The following is a 21921-nucleotide window of genomic DNA, read 5'->3' as shown; positions in this document are numbered from 1 at the left end:
ACGATTTGCCCCAATCCATCGGGACGAACATAAAGCTTTTCGCAGACGATTGTATTATTTACAAAGAAATTAACTCACCTTCAGATCATATGGTCCTCTGCAATGCTCTATTATCAGTGTCAGATTGGTGCACGAAATGGCAGATGACATTAAACGTAAAAAAATCAGCCTTGTTAAGAATAACCCGTAGACAAAACATTTCAAATTTTGCCTACACTATTGGCGGCACGCAACTAACTTCCCTGAAACAGCATAAGTATCTTGGACTAGTCATTTCTAGTGACCTTAGATGGGAGGCACATGTTAATTACGTTACATCCTCAGCCTTAAAAAGATTAGTTTTTTTAAAAGACGACTACAATCCGCACCACCTCAAACAAAACTCTTAGCCTATAAAACCTTCATTCGACCTACAATAGAATACGCTAACTTAGTCTGGTTCCCGGCCACAAATAACTTAATTAAAAAGCTAGAAAGTGTACAAAGAAAGGCGGTTAGGTTTATCTACAACAAATACAGTCTGCTCCATTCACCTACTGAATTAATCGCAAAAGCTGGGTTACCAACATTGCGAAATCGCGCTCAACTCTCACGTTTAAAAATGCTCTTCCAACTCATTCCTAAACAGCTAAACATCGACAGCTCTAGGTTCATATCAATTTCGGAAACTAGACAGTCATGCCATAAACATCCATTAACTTTACAGGAATACCGTTTCAACAGCAACTGCTTCAGGTATTCTTTCTTCCCACAGTCAATTAGAGAATGGAATAGATTACCCGACTGTATAATTAATAGTAAAGATTTGAATACATTTTTGATGTTGCTTAATAATCATATTCGTGCCACCCATAGTTAAATTGATTTTTTTTTGCTCAATTCTTGAGTGCCTTTTGATCATGATAAGTATATCAGTGTCGTACGCATGGAAAAGTCTTTCATGTTTATTAGTGATATTTCTTGCATGTTATTATTAACCGTCTATTATGTACCAAATCTGTGTTCTAAATGTTTTTCACCACATTGTTTATGCTCCCATATAATCCATGTAATATCGTATAAAATCTGTAGTCATACATTTTCACTTTTTCAATGTAAGTGTATCTATAGTATCTTTTGATTGCCCTCCTGCAATAGTCCCCATTGGGACTGGCAGTATGTATAAATAAATAAATAAATAAATAAATAAATAAATAAATAAATAAATAAATAAATAAATATTCTTTTCACCCCGTTTTTTCCAATAAACAGCAGTTGTGAGTCAGCGCCGTCTTTTCATTCTGTTCTACTCCTTCCCTGTCTTGTTTTTTTTTTTCTGGTGTTGCGCTGTAAGTAAGTTCACGATGGATCCTAACCAATTGGCCCAACTTACCGTCTTACTACAATATATTGAACACAACTTATGTTACTGCCCAACATACACAAACGAAAGGCTTCACCTGCACTGTGTTTTAAATCAACTAGACAAAAGTGATTTCGCTGTCGAGAAAGTATTGGGACCGTGACACTGCTCATCCAATTTCCGAAAGGCAACGAAAGCACTGTTGCATTTTCTCAAAGACACCAGCCCGTTGCATCTTTTGTGATGGTGAAATTGTTACGCGTCGGCCCAGTCAGTGACCTTTTCTCTCCTCCTCTATAACTTTCCTTCCCCCTATCCCCTTCCCCAGTGCAGGGTAGCCTACCAAGGCTTAGCCCTGGTTAACCTCCCTGCCTTTCTCTTTGTGTTCTCCTCCTCTCTTGACGCGTAAGTGACGGAGGTGAAAACCAAAGCATGTGCATATGCTTTTTATATCGTGCACTTTGCACTCATACCCAAACTTTTTGCGAGCCGCCTTGTGTCATTAGTTGGAGCCTTCCTATGGGACGGGAAGAAGCCGAAAGTTCAACAAAAGTTCCTGAAGCTTCCAAAAAGTTGTGGAGGACTTAGTCTGCCAGATGTTGCGACATTCACAAAGGCACTTGCAGCGAAAACATTTCACAAATTGTTTCAGGACGATTACTATCCTGGTCGTAGTTTACTGCTATTTTGGACTGCAACTCTTGGAGCCGCATTCACGTCGGAGAGGTACCGGGGGCCTCAAGCAGAACACCCACATGCCTTTTATAAGGCAGCAGAGGGCCCCAAGCATTCGGTTGATGGCGACGCCGCCGAAGAATACTTTGCAAAGCTTGCACCTGCACGTATTAGCGAAATGTTAATCAGTCGCTCGATTACTGTCAAGAAAAACGAGATATGGAAGCCCAGAAAGTGGAAGAAATGGCGGAACAACCACGTACCGGAAATAGTTAGAGAATTTGATTGGCTGTGGCGGTGGGACGCGTTGCCAATCAGAGACTGTCAAAGTGGGGTATAGTCCCCAATGACCACTGCCCCAACTGCGGGAAAAGAGAGACGATCCGCTACAGGATGTTTGAATGCGTAGCGGCCAAAGGCGTGTGGCACGTCGTGCGTCGTCAATTCGGAGTGTCAATTCCTTCGGGCTGACAGCGCAGAAGGGGCTTATTTGAACAACTCGTGCTGTACGTCACAATGTTCGTCTTGTGGCGTTGCCGCTGCATGGCCGAAGCACGGTGATGACCCCAAGAAGCTGCATACCCAGCGTTACAGAAGATTAGAATGATCATGGTTCGGTACCTTACCGAACAGATTGAAACGCAGGGGGAAGAAGCCTTCATCAGAAGGTGACATACGCGTTTTTTTGGAGTTCGGATTGGGAATATTGAATTTCCTTTAGTGCCTTTTTAACTCGTAAATAATTGCTTCTCATCGCACGTAATATGTGAATCTGTTCCAACTTAGTGATTTTTGCGTTTCTTTTTGTCTTTGGTTTCTTGGGTGATTCATCATCTGTGAGAATATTGAAGTGCTGTGTGTTACATCCTGTCAGTGTTTTGTTGTTTCAACACGTCACTGAAGTGATTTTGTTACACCAGCCAGTTGTACTCACTTGAAATGTTGTTACCAGTTTGCAATAAACTTCTCTGTCTTAATCGCCGAACGCCAACAGCTCATCATGCCCCTAGTAAGATGGCTGCCGCAGCCGCCATCTTATGGTTGGCAAGACTTCAGTCGAGGGCGATAATTTCCACTCCAGCAATATCGTTTACACCTCCTTGGCTTGTGTTCACTTGTGTTTCCATTTGTTGGTTCAATTTGTACGTTTTCATGTATGTTTCATTTGTGTGTGGAGTTGTGTGTATGTTGCGTGCCCCTTGTATGCCCTCTCCCCTCCTATTTGTGTGCATTACCGTGCGTGTGCCGCAAAGTGAACACCCAACGCTGCTAGGCGAGTGCAACAAAGCGAGCGTGCGGAACGTTATATACGAGCATACAAATGTGGCTGAGAGATAAACTAGAGAGGAGAAATGAAGGGCAGGGCAGTACACCAGTCCCTACTCCGTCCCACCTTCTCGCATCAGCGCGAGGAAAGGGGGGAAAGTGGGCGCATGCCCAGTGGAGGAGCGCACAGCCACCGAAAAACAGACATAGCCCCGAGGAAAAGCTGGTTCGCATCTAATATCGGATAGACCCACTATTCACCAGTGGTGCAGTATATACGAAGGACCGGCCATTGGTCTCTAGGGTTCATTTCGCTAGGATGCTGATACGAAGGTCGCAAGCTCTATATTCAGTGGTGGTGGCTGGATTTCATCAGAGGGAAAATGCTCAAGACTCGTGTATTTACAGTTAGATGCCGTTTAAACAAGACCAGCTAGTCAACATTTCAGAGTCCTCTTTTACGATGTGCCTCATAAACACATCGTGGTTTTGAGGCGTTGATACCAAAGAATGAAAAGATTACTAAATATGAAGCACAGTACACAACAGTGGCAAACACCTATTTAGTTCGTGCACGACCGGGCTAGCTGGTATTCCACGGCGACGTGAACAACGTGTGAGACACATTAAGATAAGGCACCGACAAGGATGAGCCATAGCTTCGACGTGTGCTATCAGGCTTTTTTTTTACTATGTTCATCTTAATACATTAAACTTGGAATCAAAGATAGTCCTTGTCGGTTTTTTGTCTTTGTGTGTCTCACGCGTCTTTCACCTCCCGTCGATACCCAACAGGAAAAAAAATGGCACATGTCGTTTCGAAGAGACACAAGCTGCTTTCATGAACAACTTTACAAGTAGCGGCTTTCTGGGCATACATTTCCGATTTAACTGCACTGTGTGTGATAGGCTGTGGTTCCGAATGCTCTTTACCTTTTCGTCGTGTAGCACACAGCTTCGATGGTCATCCGCTTTCACAACGTAGAACGACTACTTCCTTTTTCTAAATGCCGGGGCTGCCAGCAGGCAGAAAAAGGGCTACTAGCAGGCTGACTGAAACTTTCGCGCTTGAACGCACATGCATACCCATTAAGGTCAACGGGGCAATGACCGCCGCTGAAGCTCAGTATGCAGGACATCGGACGCGTTATTAGAATGTCGAAGTTCGGTCTCTGTCAACAGCAAGTTAACTTTTCGTCCACTTTTCTTCACATTTGCATCACACTTACTACAAATAACATCCCCTATACTCTTCCTGCGTTTCTTGGTTGTTGTCTGTCCGTTCTATTTATTCTGGTGCTTAACAAATCAATAAGGGAAATAACACAACTCACCGCTGGTCCTCAAATATGTAGAAAGGAACACACTCGTGACAAACAACATTTGAAAATACCCTCAACACCCCGCGTTTAAAGACGAGGGAGTGGATTCTGCCACACCTTCAGTACCTTTCCAAAAGAGGGTATGTCCTCCTCACCACTTATTTTTTAAAAGCACGTCTACAATGTGAGCACTAAGCGTTGAGCTTATCAACATTTCGCGCTTGTCGGCTACACACTGTTATCGCCACTCGTCAAGCTTTTTACGCTTGTGCATTGTCCGTGGCCACCAGCATGGGCAATAGTTCTCATTATAACCGCTAGAGGAGTCGCTACGCTCTATCTCTGCTGTTCGAGGCCAGAACATGAGAATTGCGGACTAAGACGTACCAAGCCAAGTACGAAGGCACAGGCACGTTATGTTGTGCGCGATGAGAAGAGGAGGAAACGGCTGAACATTTGATAATGTTCTGAAAGGAACTCCACCACAGAACACCTACATACTACCATTTGCTCCACTCTGTAGTCCAAGATAATGGCGAAGAATTTTTCAAAGCGTTGGAGTTTAAGTACAGTGAAAGCAAAATACACTTTAAACGGGTAGAAATAACCAGGAGTAGGCTAACTGATTGGTGGCTACAATCAAAGCATGAGTAAAATGCAATCCGCCAACACATAGTGATAGTACTTGACTTTATGGCTAGGTGGCGTGAGCCACCACCTGATCTAAAGGGCACAGCCGGATACATCCATCCGTCCAGCTGCGTTCTCTCTAGTAAGTCACTGAAATGGCGCGCCGCCGCTCAGGCGGTGCCCGCATACTGGGCGTTGCGTGCTCTAGTTATATAGGTGACCGCTTTGGTGCCACACCTGCATACCCCGCTCGAGTCGGGCACATTTTCCTCCTCATCGCTGGGAACATCCAGCTAATATACAAACTCTGGAAGAAAAGCTGGGTCGGAAAAGCTATAACCACCCAAGCGTGGACATCCTGAAACGTTGTCATTGCTGCCATTACAATAATTCAAAGAAGTGCTCAATATAGCAGTTTAAAACACTCATATTCTCGCAGTATTTATTATAAACAAGTGTGTTCTCGTATTGTAAACGAAACTAAATTGTGTGGTGTTTATATCGACTACATTAGGGAAGAATACAATTGCCACCCATACAATTTACTGCGTGCGAAAAGGAGCGCTTGCTGGTTTGTTCACTAGATAGCGCTAAGACTTTTCTATAGTAGCAACGTTTGAGAACATGGGCGTTCACAGTGCGGTGGCTTGCGCAGGCTCATTTTCGCGCTAGGTGAATTGTATACAGTGGCTCGACATCCATGCTTATTTTTTTGCCATGCAGCACCAACTCGACTTTGTGGGACAAGCACTTATTGCGGTGCAACAGAGTTCCATGAAACAAAAAAAAAAAATGCTAGCGGTAAGTGGACTTCACCTGAAAGCTGAGTATCATTCTATCAGGGTGGCACCTGAGTGTTGATAAGTTTTAATGCATGGATTCTGTTGGGAGCTTTTTCTGTAGAGTCTGTATATCATGGCTAGGAGCTCCCTGAGTGAACGCTCTTTGTTACCGCTTAACAGCATTAACACCTCAGAAGCCAAGGCACCAGCGTGGCAAGCTCGCAACGCAGCCGTAGCTCGGGCTTGCCGCCAAGACCTTGAGGAGAATTCCCGGAATACCGAAGCCAAGAGGGCTCAACGTCAAGCAAACCCGAAGATGCGTATCAGTAAAGCAAAAGCAAAGGGGGTGAACCGTCAAGCAAGCACGGCACGTCTTTATATAATAGTAGAGGAATGTTCATGGAGCATTCGTGGGTCACCCGATCATCTTCGAGAAAGCTCTTCTAACACAAATAACTTTGCGGATATGGCAATGATGTCTTAATGAGGATAGCCTTTCTTGGGGGCCTTCGACATAAATATTTTGGTCTGTCTGTGTGTACATTTGTCTGTTTGTCCACCCTAACGATATTTCAAACGGCACTAAACGACCAACCCCAACCGCAGCTCCCACCAATATTGCTCAAGGTTTAGCGTTGATATTTGTGCGATTGTCAATTAAAAAAACAAATGTTGCGCATATCTGAGGCGCCATAACAACACGTCTATGTTTTGTATGTCTGCCTTTATATTAGAAGAGGCACACACAAGTAACTCTAAGGACTGTAGCGTTTATCGCGCTGCTTTGACAGTGGGACGCGATGCTCAAAAAGGTGTTTCTGACGCTTTGCTACGACGACGTGGTGGTGGCACCTGCCCGTCGCTTTGCGTTCTACACATTATCACCTCGGAGACTGGCGCGCATCTTTCTCCTCGGGTGCGCATGCCTTCGTTTTCGAAGATAACTGCCAGATGGCGCTTGTGTCTACCGTGCCTCGATGCGCTCGTTCGCCTCCACTGCACGCTCGAGGCACTCTAACGCAGCGCCTTCAGAATACCATTCACCAATTTTCTTGCGCATAACATCAAATAAACGTTTTGTTCACTCTCTCCAGACGCAGAGTCATCTTTCGACGACATTTACAGTGTAACATGTAGATTCTAGCCAATTTTTTTCTTCTGATTTATTTTTCTTTGCGCCTTTTACATACATACATACATACATACATACATACATACATACATACATACATACATACATACATACATACATACATACATACATACATACATACATACATACATATTCCCAGACATGAAAGCGGCGTTAAAGGTTCACCAAGAGCGTCCACATACAGGCTGTCGAAATAAAAGGAAGCCATAGGGATAACTGTCTTGTTGCTATTGGCAGACTTTACATCAGCGTACTGTTGTGCGTGCTCGAGCATTCAAGGAAACTAGGGACGCATCCCTGATCAATCTGGCCCTGGGTGTTTTTTCTCCACTCTTTCTGCATACCCTTTTTCTTTCTTCGCCTTTGTTTTGACAAGGTGAGACAGGCCACAAACTGCATTCTCGCTGCTATCTAGAAAGAGAACGTTAGGAGGAATACGATGAAAGAGCATTACGCAAAGGGTTCATAAGGCAGTAACAACGCCAGAATGATTAAGAATGATGAAAGGAACCAACAACATTTGCAGTGCAATCTTGGTAATACTGCTCTACGTAAAACGTTTTTTTTTTAAATTGTGGCGTTACGTCTCATGGCAAAAAAACCTTTTAATACGTTTACCACGTTTAGATTCTTCTCCTAAATTGAATAATACAAGAGCAAAAGTAAGTGTTGCCGATATGTTTAGAAATCAATCGTTTACTCTATGATATGCCAGCGAAAACCACGTTCTAACAAGCCACTCTAAAAGCCATGAACCGCACTTCACAGAACCGCTGAGGCCGCAGCAATGTCAGTATTGCGGAGGTAAGATCGCTATTAGGCGCGGCTACTGCGTTCAATGAGAAAAGGTAAACGTTTGGTGCGAATCGAAGCGTTACTACCATGTTTCTCAATAAACGTACGTTGCTGATGGGGTCTCTATATTTCCAACTTTTTAAAACTTCTTCACTTAATGCAATTTTTCACGCTACTTTTAATTTCCCGGTTAGCGTAACTTTTTGTTTTCTGGTTCCCGTAACAATTGTGTGGAAGAGGTTCCGCTGTAGCCTGTTTTTACTGTATGACGTTACGAACATTGAACCTACATTCTTGAATATCTTATAAATATTCACTTATTTTATATACTAATGATACTAATGTTTCCAGCATGTTGCACTCCATCGCACTGGAAGACCGAATCCTATAGCACTTTCGGTACCATGTCAAATTAAACATTTAAGTACGGGACTTACTGCAACACATAACAATCCGCAGTGTTACGGACAAGCATTTAGGTCACCTTGACGTTCTTAATCAAATACACTGTTCGTCGCCCATGCCCCAGGGTTTTGTGCAGGTCTCGTGCTACCGCATAGCCTCCGGGATTGGATACTATCCAATATACTATCCAATTTAAAGCAGTGCTTTAAATAAGCGACCATGCCTAGGTATAACATCGTGAGTTCATGTGGTCATATACGTAAGTCTTAGGACCTTATGATGTCCGTAGTTCATGTTCGCAAGGTCAAACCGCCCCACACCACATCATACTGGGTACTTATCTATAAGAACAGTCGTGCTTAATTTGACTTACAATAGAGGAGTGGCTGGCCTCATGATTCGAAAGATTGCTCATAGCTTTAACTTGGCTTATTTTAATTTCCAAACACGTTTTTCTCACTTGGAGGCAATTCCAAATAAGAAAACTCGGCAGATCCCACGTACCTGAAATAGACGTTATCCAAAGCATGCGGAAGCAAGGTGATCGCGAGTTGAGATTGGGATGATGAATGTATACTACATCGAGAACTTGGTGTCGATGTGTGGAGTATACGAAGGGCTCGGCCAGTAACGCCGACATTAATAAAAACTCAGCCCAGTGCTTACTGTACGGTTGGTTAAGTAGCCACCCTGTCATGTGGTTGTAAATAAGTGTCAGTGGGTGAATAAACTGAAGTTTGCCGGGAAGTGAGCAAGCAGTCCAGTCCTTCAACGTTTCGTCGTGATCATCTGAACCACAGGGATTGCATCCATCATCGCAGTCTTAACTGGCGCAGTCGACAGGATTCTGCCGTATATCCACACGTATTGTTACAGCATCGCGCCACATTATCTTGTCGGGAGCCGTGTTGCGACAACGACCACTTATTTCTCAGTCTGGATACCGCCATGCGGGTGACTCCCCAGCACGAGGTGCGGGGAGTCACCAGCACCTTGTGCGGTCAAATTGGGTTGACAGCACTGCAACCAATATTGACGTTTCACGAAGATTAGCGTCTATTTGAAAAGTAGCTCCGAGAACTGGCGTAGCTCTGGGGTAGAATGCTTCATTGCCACGCAGAATGCTTGAGTCTGATTCCAGCTGAGACCCTGACATTTATTCTTTGCATTCGTTGGGTCGACGCTACCGATGTCGAGTATTTCTTAACACCCGAGCGCTCAAAATACCTATGTGTTATCTCGTCGTTCCTGGGTAGATACTTATTGTCAATCACTTGTGGCACATACTCGCATACCAGCGGCACATACCCACCCGCGGGTATGTGCCACTGTTTGGCGGAAGTGTTTCACGGGATCATGACATTATTCATGTCTTCCCCAGCGCGTCATATTCGCAAAATTATCTTATCCTTCCATGGAAATTTCTGTTCACGTGAAGTTAAGGGAGTGACCACGAGAACACCCAAACGTAAGCGGCTAGCTAGCTAGCTAGCTAGCTAGATAGACAGATAGATAGATAGATAGATAGATAGATAGATAGATAGATAGATAGATAGATAGATAGATAGATAAATAGATAGATAGATAGATAGATACTCTCAAAGTCGCCCAAGTTCACTAATAAATGCTTCGCATTTAAAAGTGACGTAGTCAGAAAGGACAGAAACGTGTTTATAGCTCGAAAATGAAGAAAGCAAGGTAGAATACGAAGGCTTAGCCTTTCTCAATTCGTCACATTTTGGGAAATGAGGCATGAAAAAAATGAAAAACAAACTTACGACTGCATCTGTGCGAGCATGTCTTACACGAGGGAAAGGCGTTAGGATTTGTTCCACATTTTGCGCCAAGAAATGGTTTACAGGAGCCACTTCTAGAATCAAAGTACCACGTTTTATTAAGTTGTGAACAGGGGCCCGGTTTCGGCATCAGGCTGCACGTGAGCTTTCGTTGTGGTGGCGCTGCAGAAAATATAATTGAAAAATTGTAACAGTTGCCTAATCATGCATGACGGTGGAATGCGCCACATTATTGAGCACACTAAAATGTTCACTGCAAGAACAAAAAGCAACGATCTACGATTTAATTGTCTGCTACGAAAAGTAACAATATCTTATCTACCCGAGCAAGAAAGCTCACTGAATTCAAATGCCACTGTCAGACAGTGCTTCGCCCTATCCGTGACAATGTCAGTAATTTTATGCAGTACGAAAAAATATGCAGCCAGTTGAATGGCTTAAAAACGTCAAAACTGTCGGACAGTGAAGCCGTTGGCGCGAGAGTGTAGGTGATTAGATAGCAAGATTAAAGACTGTCGCGTATCTAGCGCTTGATTGCCAGACTAGTCAAACTGCAGAAACTGCTACTTTTTTGCCACCTCCCCATTTTTATATACCTGTTATATATCTTCATTTTTATATAGCTGTTATATACCTCCTCTTGAGGGATAGTGGCAATCTACCTGTCATGATTTGAGAGTGCTTGCCAAATGTGCTACACCCCATTGTTATTCTTCTAGTTACTTCTGTCTTGTGGTTCGGCTCCACGGTTATTACGTGTCCTAAGTAAGCATAGCATTTTACAACTTCAAGTGCACTATTACCTATCTTGAAGTGCTGTTCTTTTTCTTTTCTGAGGTTGTTGCACACTACTTTCGTTTTCTGCAGAATAATTTTAAGACCTACTTTTCTGCTCTCCTTGTCTAACTCCGTAATTAAGAGTTGCAATTCGTCCCCTGAGTTACTCAGCAATGCAACGTCATCGGCGAAGCGCAGGTTACTAAGGTAATCTCCATTTACTCCTTGCCTAACTATTCCCATTATAGACTTCTTAAAACTTCCTGTAAGCACGCGGTAAATAGCAGTGCGGAGATTGGATCCCGAAATGCAGAGGCAATGAATACCCCCGCTTTAGTCTTTTCTGATTCCCAGTAAGGCTGCAGAATGTTACTCCGTGGTGGACTACCGAATGTCGCCTTGAGAATACTAGGCGACAGGCTGATACACAACCTTACCATAATATCGTGCTCAGGCCGCGAGGGTATCTCAGAGATTGAGCTGGCCCACAGTTTCCCTCTTGATTTGAGCTACAGAGTGAAGAACGACACCAATAATTACTACGAACCTTGGACTGCACTTGATATACTCGAGCGTCAACGGAAGACAAGACAGCGATATGCTTCAACGCATAATTGACTTAACGTTGACGAAGCTCGCCACCTTAGATTCAGGATGATACCTATCCCCACTTAAAAGGTGGCATCACATAAACCCAAATGCATATGTAAGCCAATGTCCATGGTGCACGTCGAGACCGACATTGCATCACGTCACATGGGACTGCCGGAGGAAGCCTATGGAGGTGCAGTCGCCTCTGATACTCACACTACTGGGGGAAACTTGGAAGGCCGTCCTCGCCCGACCTGACGACCCAAAGGAGTCTCTTGGATCAAGCCGGGCGAGCTGTGGTGGCCACTGGTGTCCTGTAAAGGGGAAACCACCCTACACACGTGCACCTCCTCTTTTTTTTTCGCAAATAATATGTTGCATATTCTTCTTTATCTGATCGGGTTTCAACGAACACCCTACGTCACCACGGCCACTGGTGCAGCATGAATTCACGTTCTGCAAGCGTAGTTCTATCGCCATCGAAAGCAGCGTCGAGTGGCGCCACTGCTGGCAATACCCATGAAGCGTTCTTTTGTCACTGCTGCATCCCGTCCCCGCTTTCGCGCATGCGCAGATCGCTCGGGTTGCATCTGTGATGCGTGAAGGCGTAACCGTTGTTGATTAGTATTGCCCCGCATCGAACGAGCAGCGCCAATGCCACTTAGGTGGCATTGACAGCACGCGCACGCATGTGTCCTTGCCGCAACTGTTCACTGCGGTGACAAATCACCTTCGCGAGCAGTGCCTATGGCCAGTCAGAGCACGGCACCGCGAGTGTCACGCCCAAACTTGATCTTAGGTATAGCCCAGTCGTTACGTATGATATTGTCGTTTTGGGACGGCAAACCGAAAAAAATTATATGTGACCAAGTGGTTAGGACACGTACTATCTCATTGTGAGGCCCGGGTTGAAATCCTGCCTCGCAATAAAAATCGACTTTGTTATACCCTGCTTTTGGAGCGGCTACCAAACGTCGACGCCACCTACGCCAGTGCAGTGGTGATAAAGACAGCTTATTTGCAAAAAGAGTACACTACAGTACTTACGTACGCACATATGCTGACACGCCTTCTCCGAAACAAACCTGGTTGAGTTCGTTGAAGTGCAAGTATCAGGTGGGAATAACTTGCATGCTCTTGTTACGAAATCAATGCCCCAAGACTGCGCATGCTCTCTGCATACACGGGCCGTTTGCGGTGTGAGGCAGTACTTGAAGATTAACTGCTTGATGCCTGCATATATGCAAAGAGGAAAAAAGAAAACGCTTGCAACTTTTCTTGCGGATCATGGATATTTTTAATCTCAGGTTTTATTGATTGATATGTGGGGTTTAACGTCCCAAAGTGACCATATGATTATGAGAGACGCCGTAGTGGAGGGCTTCGGATGTTTCGACCACCTGGGGTCGAACATCCGGATTTGGGCACACGTTAAGGATTAACATGCACCCAAATCTGAGTACACGGGCATACAACATTTCCGCCTCCATCAGAAATGCAGCAGCCGCAGCCGGGATTCAATCCCGTGACCTGTGGGTCAGCAGCCGAGTACCTTAGACACTGGACCACCGCGGCGGGGCAAATTTCCGTCTTAGGAAAAGTAACTAAAAAGGTCTATGGGATTCATAGCACTTCCGTTCCAACTTTTTTTTTTGTATAAGCAATGCCATGGTCTAGCTCCTAAGTTTCATGGTGGAACATTTTGAACTTGTTCAGCTAAGGGTCATAGCCTCTTGTTGTACACATGCGCACGAGCACACACACAAGCTCGTTCGAACACTCATACAGAAACATGCATGTGACGTCAGCATAGCGCATTTATATACCAGATAAGTGCAAAAAAAAATATAAAATGTGGCGATGGCGGAGCTGGACCTCGGGTCATCTTCCACAGAAGACGAATGCTGACGCCACACCACACTAAACTCTTTTTTGTCTTTGGGCTAAAAAGTAATGACCCTTTACTTACATTGTTTGCAACTATTTGCGCGAAACATAGAAAAAAAATTTAGGAATCTCTGTTCTGTCTTGAGCCTGCAATCCTGGTATACTTTCCTTCTTTCCTTCTTTCATTCTTTCTTTCTTTCTTTCTTTCTTTCTTTCTTTTTTTCTCAGCACGCAACGGTACTCCTGCATCCTTTCAGCATGCTGAACATAGTAGCTTCAGTCACGTGCTTACCAGTGCAATGCTACAACTGGCTTTGTAAGAACGATGTTAATGTGTCCATAACCCGACAACAATGAAATGTAGCAACCGCAAACAAAACACCACCTTGACGGATGACCAGATTGCCGTATTAAAAACAGCACCAAAAATTCCTAGCCGGAACTTCCTAGATCGAGAGAACATCAGTCATTAAAAGATGGCCTATACGAATAAACGTACAAGCGGCGCACTTGAGAGAGCTGTATTTATGTACGCTCGCAGTGTTTTCCGCGTAACACAACACCTTTGAAGCCACCAACGTCACTAACTTGGAGCAAGCGTTGCTTCAATATGCTGTGCTCTTTTGGGGAATGAAGCTTCTTAGGCTCGAGCCATGTCCGCCGTCGTCCATCTATGACGACGACGATGACGCTGATTACAATGAAAAACAAGCGCGTTGCAGACTACACGTTCTCTTTCTGCCATCCCGGCATAGCACATGCGAGGTAACTACTGCACGTCATGGGAATGACGAAGACGATGAAGAATTTGCTAAGCCATTTATCATTCTGCTGAAAAAGCGAGGTACCCGCTACACATGTGTAAGAAATTTTATATGACTATAAACAACCAATAACAACCAGCGGAACGTGCATAGACCTCGTCTTTGTGAACTTCAGCTTACATCCCATCCATGAACCCTTGGTTCTTCATTTCGCTGATAATACGGCATTCTCAATGAAAGGATAACGAAGTCCACACCTCAATAAGTATATGACCAATGAAACAAAACTGTATAAGCGGTACACACGTGTCACTCATTTGCGTGTTATATTGGGCAATGTATGAGAGATGGACGTTTACACAAATTATACCTAAGAGTTTTGCCCACTCATCGTTCACTTTGTGAATACGCTGTGATTATTGTTTCCGTAAGAGCTGTATTATCGTACACAAGCGGACATTTCCAGTCAAAGTGAATTACGGTCCTGACTCAACCCAGTCAAAACAAGCGTTACCTTCCCACACTGCATTGAATAATACACTAGTGAAGTAGTGAGAAGCTAAGATTGGTCGCAGAGTACCGCATGTTGAAATGTGCACTCAATTTGTACACCTAAGCACGGTAATTTCTGTTATGATATGTTATGTGTGTCGGCTACATTTGTTTCAAAACTTCCTCATAAAACAAAAAGTAAACTTACCAAGTGTTTCATCAGCGCTGCACAGCAGAACAAGAAGGCAGGCCAATAGTTTCATGGCGTTGTTCTCGAATTCAAGCATGCCGCTGTGGCTTTCCTGCTGCCCAATACGGTAGAAAAATACGCATTGTCCAGCGTTAATAAATGAAACGTTAGATATTCTTATTCTTCCAGTGGCAATGCTGCTTTGTTGTTTCCCTGCGTAGCATGAACGCTGAAACTCTCGCAAGGACTCCAGGTGTGAGTGGCGAGAGAACTCAGTACTTCTCTAATAGAGTGGTGCGTAACTCATTACAAGTAATCGATTACTTGTAAGCACTTGCATCATCTAATTTTGTAATATAGCCGAATGAATTTCCGGTACTCTAATGTTTTCGGTAATTGAACTACATTTCCTTTGTAACAGATGACAGGTAATCAACTACATGTAATCGATTTGATCTTGGACGCAAGAATGTAGTTGATTAGAGGTATTGCAACGAAAAAAAAAAACAGCGCAAGAAGACAGGAATGATAGGGGCGGGGATACAAACACGAGCGCTGACTCACATTAGACTTTTATTAGGAGGAGCACATTAAATATATGGCGTACACAAAACAATAAAAATCCGTTCAACCAAATCCTGCAGTTATCGTCTACGCATAACAACCGCTCACTCATCTAATTATACGAATATGATAACAGCTTTTCTTTGCCACTCAGTGCTATTGGCGTCATGTTTACACATGGGTCTTCCTGTTTTTTAATGCCCGCAGCTTCAATAATTAACCTTGTGACATCGTCGAATGAGCGGCTGTGCATATATAGTGGGATACGGTAGGTTACCGGAAAATGTATGGAATGTCCTGAAGTGTAAGCAGAAATGCGCAATCGAAGAACAAAAATCAGCTCCTGAAATTTTAGCATATGTTCGCTCAGTGCCAGAAGAGTTTACCGACCCGTGTGCTCAGATTTGGGTGCACGTTAAAGAACCCCAGGTGGTCAAAACTTCCGGAGCCCTCCACTACGGCGTCTCTCATAATCATACGGTGGTTTTGGGACGTTAAACCCCACAAATCAATCAATCAGAGTTTACCGATGCAGTATGTGAAATATGCATGACTGGATCACCACGATCAGTGCACAAAAAAACACAAAAAAGCACGAAAAAGTGCCCGACACAAGCACTGTATAACAACTGAAAGATTAACGGAAGGAACGTGTCATGTATATGCTAACACAAAGGCATAAAAAAATTTTGACAACTCCCTCCAAGAAGGTAATCATGTATGCTGTAGATACGAAATCTCGGCATCTGTGAGAGTGATTGAAGGCGGACTCAGCCACCTGTCTCTTGCTTTCATGATTTCAAACGCTTCAGAAATTTCACACCTGCATTGTTTTCTATGCCTCATCACCACAGTGGCTTCGTTTAACTCTGCTGCGCAGCCGCACTTCCGTCAATGGAGGGCAAGATGCGTCTACCTTTCAGAGAGCTAGTGCTCCCATAGACAGACGTTGAGGCAACGTCCCGTCTGCCCAATGTACGTACCCCCGCATGACAAAGAGAAGGAGTACATCACTCCGCTCGCACGATTAGTGAAACGTTCAGAGTGCCTAACAGAGCAACCTTCAGCGCTTACAGGGGCCTGCCGCTTCTGCACTCGTTTGACAACTCTCGCAAACACGCTTTCTAGCTTCTTGCCAGCACAGAAGACAACATTCATGTCATGATGACTGGCCACATTTTTTTCAAATGATCCGACACGGAGGACATATATGGGTAATTACGAACTGTTTTCTTCTATACGAGGCTACAATCAAAGCGTCAAGACCCACCGTTGTTCCCTTTAGAGGGGATGAAACAGTCGCTGTGAAGTGGAGTCAAGGACCAAGCACAGGAAACCAGCCGCTTCATATCCGGTAACCTGTCGTAAGCTCTAACGTACAGCGTGAGGACGGGACATCTTCACTGCCGAATTGAAACAAAGCGTAGCCAATACATACTTCACAATTGTTGAATTAGCAGAGCGATAACTTTAAAGTAGTTTTGTGGAAGGGAGAGAATAAGACTAGCAAACATCATCCTTCTGGAACTGTAATAAAAGATCTAAAAGTTGCAAGACGTTGGCTCTTGGTACTTCAGAAGTATCTGAAGACATGTATGTACTTACGAAGTGTCCTCAGCAAAGCAAAACGTGTGCTCTAGGAAACATTGTTAACTATATATTTAGAGTACATGACTTGACATTCATTCCCGCGCATAAGGAGAGCGGCTTCGTGGTTCCGCGTAAAGGCATGTGCTGTCAGCGTGAAATTAAACCCGTACAGCAGCAAGCCTTCACAGTGGTGTAGTGCACACAGTCCACTAATTACCATGGACAGGCCCACACATATGCGTAGACCTGAACAGGATGAGCGTGCCTGTTATCGGTGATAACTGTTTTGATTTCATTTGGTGTAAATAGCACAACGCAAAGCTGTTTTTTCAGCCTTCAAGTCATTCATTGATGCGTCACTTACAAAGTTCAGAGCAACGAGGAAAAAAAAAGAAACGCTCGGAAAGTTCCTCGACAAGCTTGCGAGAAGGATAGAAGGAAGCAAGAATGGCGTTCTAAAGATGTTTATTGCTGTAAAACGCCTCAAGATGAAATGCCTAATCTGTGTTATGTGTCCGAAAACGGTACGTAGCAAAAAAAAGTTACCCAAATAGGAACATTTGGGAATGTTATATTGTGATGATCTTTTTATAATTCAGAACTCTGAACAGGTTGTTAAGCTTGAGGAGCATTATGAAGATTGTCAGAGAGTTGGTTGTGGCGAAGAGCAGGTATGGCTGCCACAGAATCTGAACAAATGTGGTACCGAGGAGAAGCGTCACGTGCGACGCATTCTTGCGTCGCGTGAGCGATCTCTGCAATTGAGGAGATAACGACGAGGTGGGAAAGCAGAAAGGGCTAGCACTATAGATGTGATTGGAATGCCAAGAGGGATATAGGTGTTCTAACGCAGGCAGTGTATCCAATGGCTTGCTGATATGCCGCGTCAACATGAACGACAGTGTTTGGAGAGAAAGGGTGATGGAATTTCTTCCCTTCCCTGTTTTGAACACTCTAGTAACGATGCCAGGTCGTGCAGAAATTACCACCAATCTGCTCGTTCGCGAGCTTGCCCGCGAGAATGATAGCTGGGCGCCAGTGGTCCCCTGGCTATACCCACCCATAGCGGACGAGGCACAGTGCTGAAAGAAAAAATTGCAGCAGCCCTACAAAAACCTCCGGCATTCAATGCAGACAACAATCCCCATGCCCTTCCCACTCCTCTGCCCAGGCTCACACACTAAGAGCCATGGAACTCAACAGTGTGATCACTCCAGTTTGCCTATTACTTTGTATGCCTACTGCTCGAACAATTCTTGTCCCAATTGCCCACGTATGTACGCAAACGTAGAAAACGTCCTCTTTTCATGACATGCTACCCTAAAATACCTTCACTATTCCAACCCGCCCATCCACTCTTCACTAGGAAGGGTGGTTGGCGTCGGCAGCCTTCATCGACCAGCTGGCCGTGGTCCTCCTGGTGGAAGAATATTTATAGGTCATAGCTTGACCGGTGCACCTCATCACCAGTGTACTTCATCATAAGCTTTTTGAAGACTTGATCAAGAGAATATCATGTTTCTTTGTTCAGAAGTATGAATTTTTTTCAAAAACTGCACCAAATGAGCGCTCCTTCTCTGCCCTAATTTTTGTGGTATGCTTTTAGTATAGCAATCTAGTATTGAGCTGATGTATTTCCCATAATAAACAGCGGTGCTAAGAATATTCATGATTACAAAGATTACACAAATAAGACACCACAAAACCTTTCTTTGTGTACTCTGCCACTGGTCAGCGAGCTTGTAATGTAATGTTCACCATCGTGATTGGCTGAAAATATTCGCTCACAAAACTTTTATCCGAAAATGATAGTGTGAATACGAGCACAGTTTGAAAGAAGGAGCGCGTTATTTTGACAGGATGAATGTGCGAAATCTACGTGGATAAACACGAGGGTGTTTTATAAATTTCTCAGTACATCAACACGAAAATTGCGTGAATTCACCTGAACCAGGAAACCTGCTAAAAAGGACCACTACACAAATAAAACCAGGTGGTTTCAAGTGTCGATGATTTCTTTGTCGCGAAATCAGTGCTTCGCAATTCTGTTCCCTGAACAATGCAATATCAGAGGTGATGTTAGCAGCAGCAGTGCATGCCTGAAAAAAACGTTACACTGCTGAAGCTTCACTCCACAACCTTTGTTCTATTTTTGTTAAACAAATGTTTGCGCTTAAACAATGAAACTAGAGGTTCATGCACAAGGAAGCCAGTTTTCATGCGACTGTTGTTCGCTTAGGAGTAAGAATAGCCAGTGTCTCACGCGTAAGAATCCCGAAAGTATAGGAATATTCAAAACCCACAATAAGCACTTTAGCTCGCTTTCATCATTCCAACTTTCTCTTCGGTAGAAGAATGTCATAGCCAAAAGTGTTTTAATGAGAAGTTCATTCATGGATACGCTTTAGCAGGAGTGGATATACCAGGGTGGATGTATGTAGCTATGCTACCGTATTACCACAAGTTTTCGTCACTCCATTACGTCGCCGCTTCGTTGGATAGTGCCCGACACGAAGAAAAAAATTTCGCTGTTCTTACGGTGTTTTTTTTTACGCGAATTATGATGTGATGTGCTTGAACGATGTTTTTTGTTGTTTTACGAGTCACTACGGCGAAGGACTATGTGAATGCGTGATAATGTTTTCGGATGGACTTACGTGAACACTCCTTTTTGTGCTTTTTCCATGCAATCTTTTTTGTTGTCCAAATGCTTAGGAATTCTGTACTGCCTGAAAATTATATAGCACCTGAAATAAGGTACACCTACATCTCCTCAAGAGTACATGATCAAAAAGAATTGTGAAATGCGGTTAGCGAGATCCATGCATAGCGGCAAAAGTACTTTGCATATGAAGTAGTTGTAACATAAAATTTCCCAGCGTTACCATGCACAATTACACTAAGCTTCGCGCAAATTAGTCATCGTTGCCTATTCTGTCTGTGAGAAAAGAAAAAAAAACTACGAACAGCGTTAACTTGCACGCCTACCTGGTGTGAAGAAACACGAGCACAGCGTTCAGTCCTACTTGTAAGAAAAATAAACATAAGTGGTTTCTCTCTCACCCGAATGATAAAACGTAAGTGAAAGGTATCTTCACAAGAGAAGTTGCTTCTTTATTAGGCAGTCATTTATGAGAGCTTGTATCGTGTCAGTTGGTGTTTGGTAGTTATAGCATCATTTGCCGGGATGCACCCCGATTGCATCTATACCACAACCAATAAGGCCCATACTTCAATAATCTAAGGCGCACAACAAGGCGAGTGGACTAGTAGGAGAAGAAATGATGAAGTGATAAATTCGCCGACTGAGGCCCATGATCATGGTTTAACAACTGTGGTAGGCGAAGCTGCTAACTTACGCCTGAACACAGCATATTGGTAATCACGCGCGAAGATATAATCAACAACAACATAAATACTGCTATTCAATAGGCACTTCTTGAAAGCACCGTTCATTCAGGAGAGGCACGGCGTAATCAGTGGTGCCAAGTAATGGAGTAAACTACGCCTGTGCTCACGCTTACACTACCACACGGCGCTTCAGCAACGCGTGAGGCGGAGATTCGTGGCTTCAGTCGCGAACGCGTGTTGATACTCCACGTCATACATGGGTTCGCGAAGTCAGAAAAATCGCCAGTAAACATGGTTGCCTTTCTGTGGCGCTTATTGAAATGATGTTGTCTATTGGTGCTATTCCACTGGAAGCAGTACGGGCCGGAGAAACACCGTTGGTGCATGTACAAGTGGCACTGTTCCGACAATGAACCGTCGCAAGCTAAGATGAAGCGAAAGGCGTAGAACGTGCCTGAGTCTCAGACAACTGCTCGAAACTAGCGCGGCCAGCACTCCTACCCGCTCGCATATTGGCCAGCAGACACACTACAAATGCATCGACGCCGAGCAGCCTCATGCGATGCCACCGAATAACCTCGTAGTTCAATTTCGCAAAATTCAGAGGCTTAGCAGCGCTGTCTTATGCCATAGTATGGTTGATTATATAAAAAAAAATTACGGGTACAAATTATGAAGTGATGAGGCTATACAATTGTTATATAGTTCAATAAAATAGAATTGCTATTTTCGTAACGGGGTCCGCGGAACTCGTCTACTTAAATGAGCTACCCCCCCCCCCCTCCCTCCCGTAGCAAAAGAAAGCCACATTTTGCTGAGCATCGCAACTTTAGTTTTTAGTACACATATTTCGCATGCAGATTCTCTTTTCTAGTGCGCGCTAGCGGCACACTTATGACGGGGTCGTTCATGTTTCGGTATTCCCTGAATAGTAATTTTGTCTGCTTGCCCATCTAATTAATGAAAAGCTTCCCTCGCTTCTTTCAAACTTTTGACGATGAACTTAAAATAGATCAAGCAGCTCCACACGTAATTTTGTCATGCGAATGTATAGGCGTTCATTGCATAGACACCAAGTATTATGAAAGTCCGGCGAATAGTTCCGGCCTATATAGTCTATAGTGTTGCGAAAATTTGCTTTTTAAATCTGCAAATCAACACGAACAAACAACTCTCATGAAGATTCTCTTATGTACTCGCCTAGGGCGACTGCGGGGCCCATGCTGTCTCATTTTTTTCTCGGTTGCCGGTTGTTCTTGCCCCGCCCTCTCCCGATAGCCTTCTGCATATATAATGGGGCATTGGATTGCCTCGAGAATCGAAAGCACGTCACCGGGTTTAGCACTGCCCCTGCAATTGGCCCGCCGTTCACCAAGTTATGATGTCATGTGATGACGTCCTCGCGTGATGATGACTTTCTGCATCACCCACGTACACGTCGCCGATGCGGTACGCTATGGCAAACTTTCGCGTTATTTGAAACATTTAAGACTTGTGCACCTGCAAGAAATGCAGTTCTGTAGAATCCGGTAGAACTCTCAAGATGGAT

At 44.1% G+C, this 21921-nt stretch overlaps 1 protein-coding gene across 1 annotated transcript; it reads right to left on the bottom strand.

The window, feature by feature from the left end:
* Positions 1 to 7383: 7383 nt before the first annotated feature.
* On the bottom strand, positions 7384 to 14988 carry LOC142765047 (amblin-like). Its single transcript, XM_075865615.1, has 4 exons — positions 14886 to 14988; positions 12582 to 12767; positions 10149 to 10328; positions 7384 to 7581 (listed from the first exon to the last, which is right to left on the bottom strand). The coding sequence occupies exons 1-4, from the start codon at positions 14962 to 14964 to the stop codon at positions 7472 to 7474; spliced, it is 555 nt and encodes a 184-aa protein (XP_075721730.1). The 5' UTR covers positions 14965 to 14988; the 3' UTR covers positions 7384 to 7471.
* Positions 14989 to 21921: the final 6933 nt, after the last annotated feature.

The sequence above is a fragment of the Rhipicephalus microplus genome, chromosome 6 (assembly GCF_043290135.1).
Source record: "Rhipicephalus microplus isolate Deutch F79 chromosome 6, USDA_Rmic, whole genome shotgun sequence".
Taxonomy (NCBI): Eukaryota; Metazoa; Arthropoda; class Arachnida; order Ixodida; family Ixodidae; genus Rhipicephalus; species Rhipicephalus microplus.
This window is presented reverse-complemented; position numbering and strand designations above follow the sequence as displayed.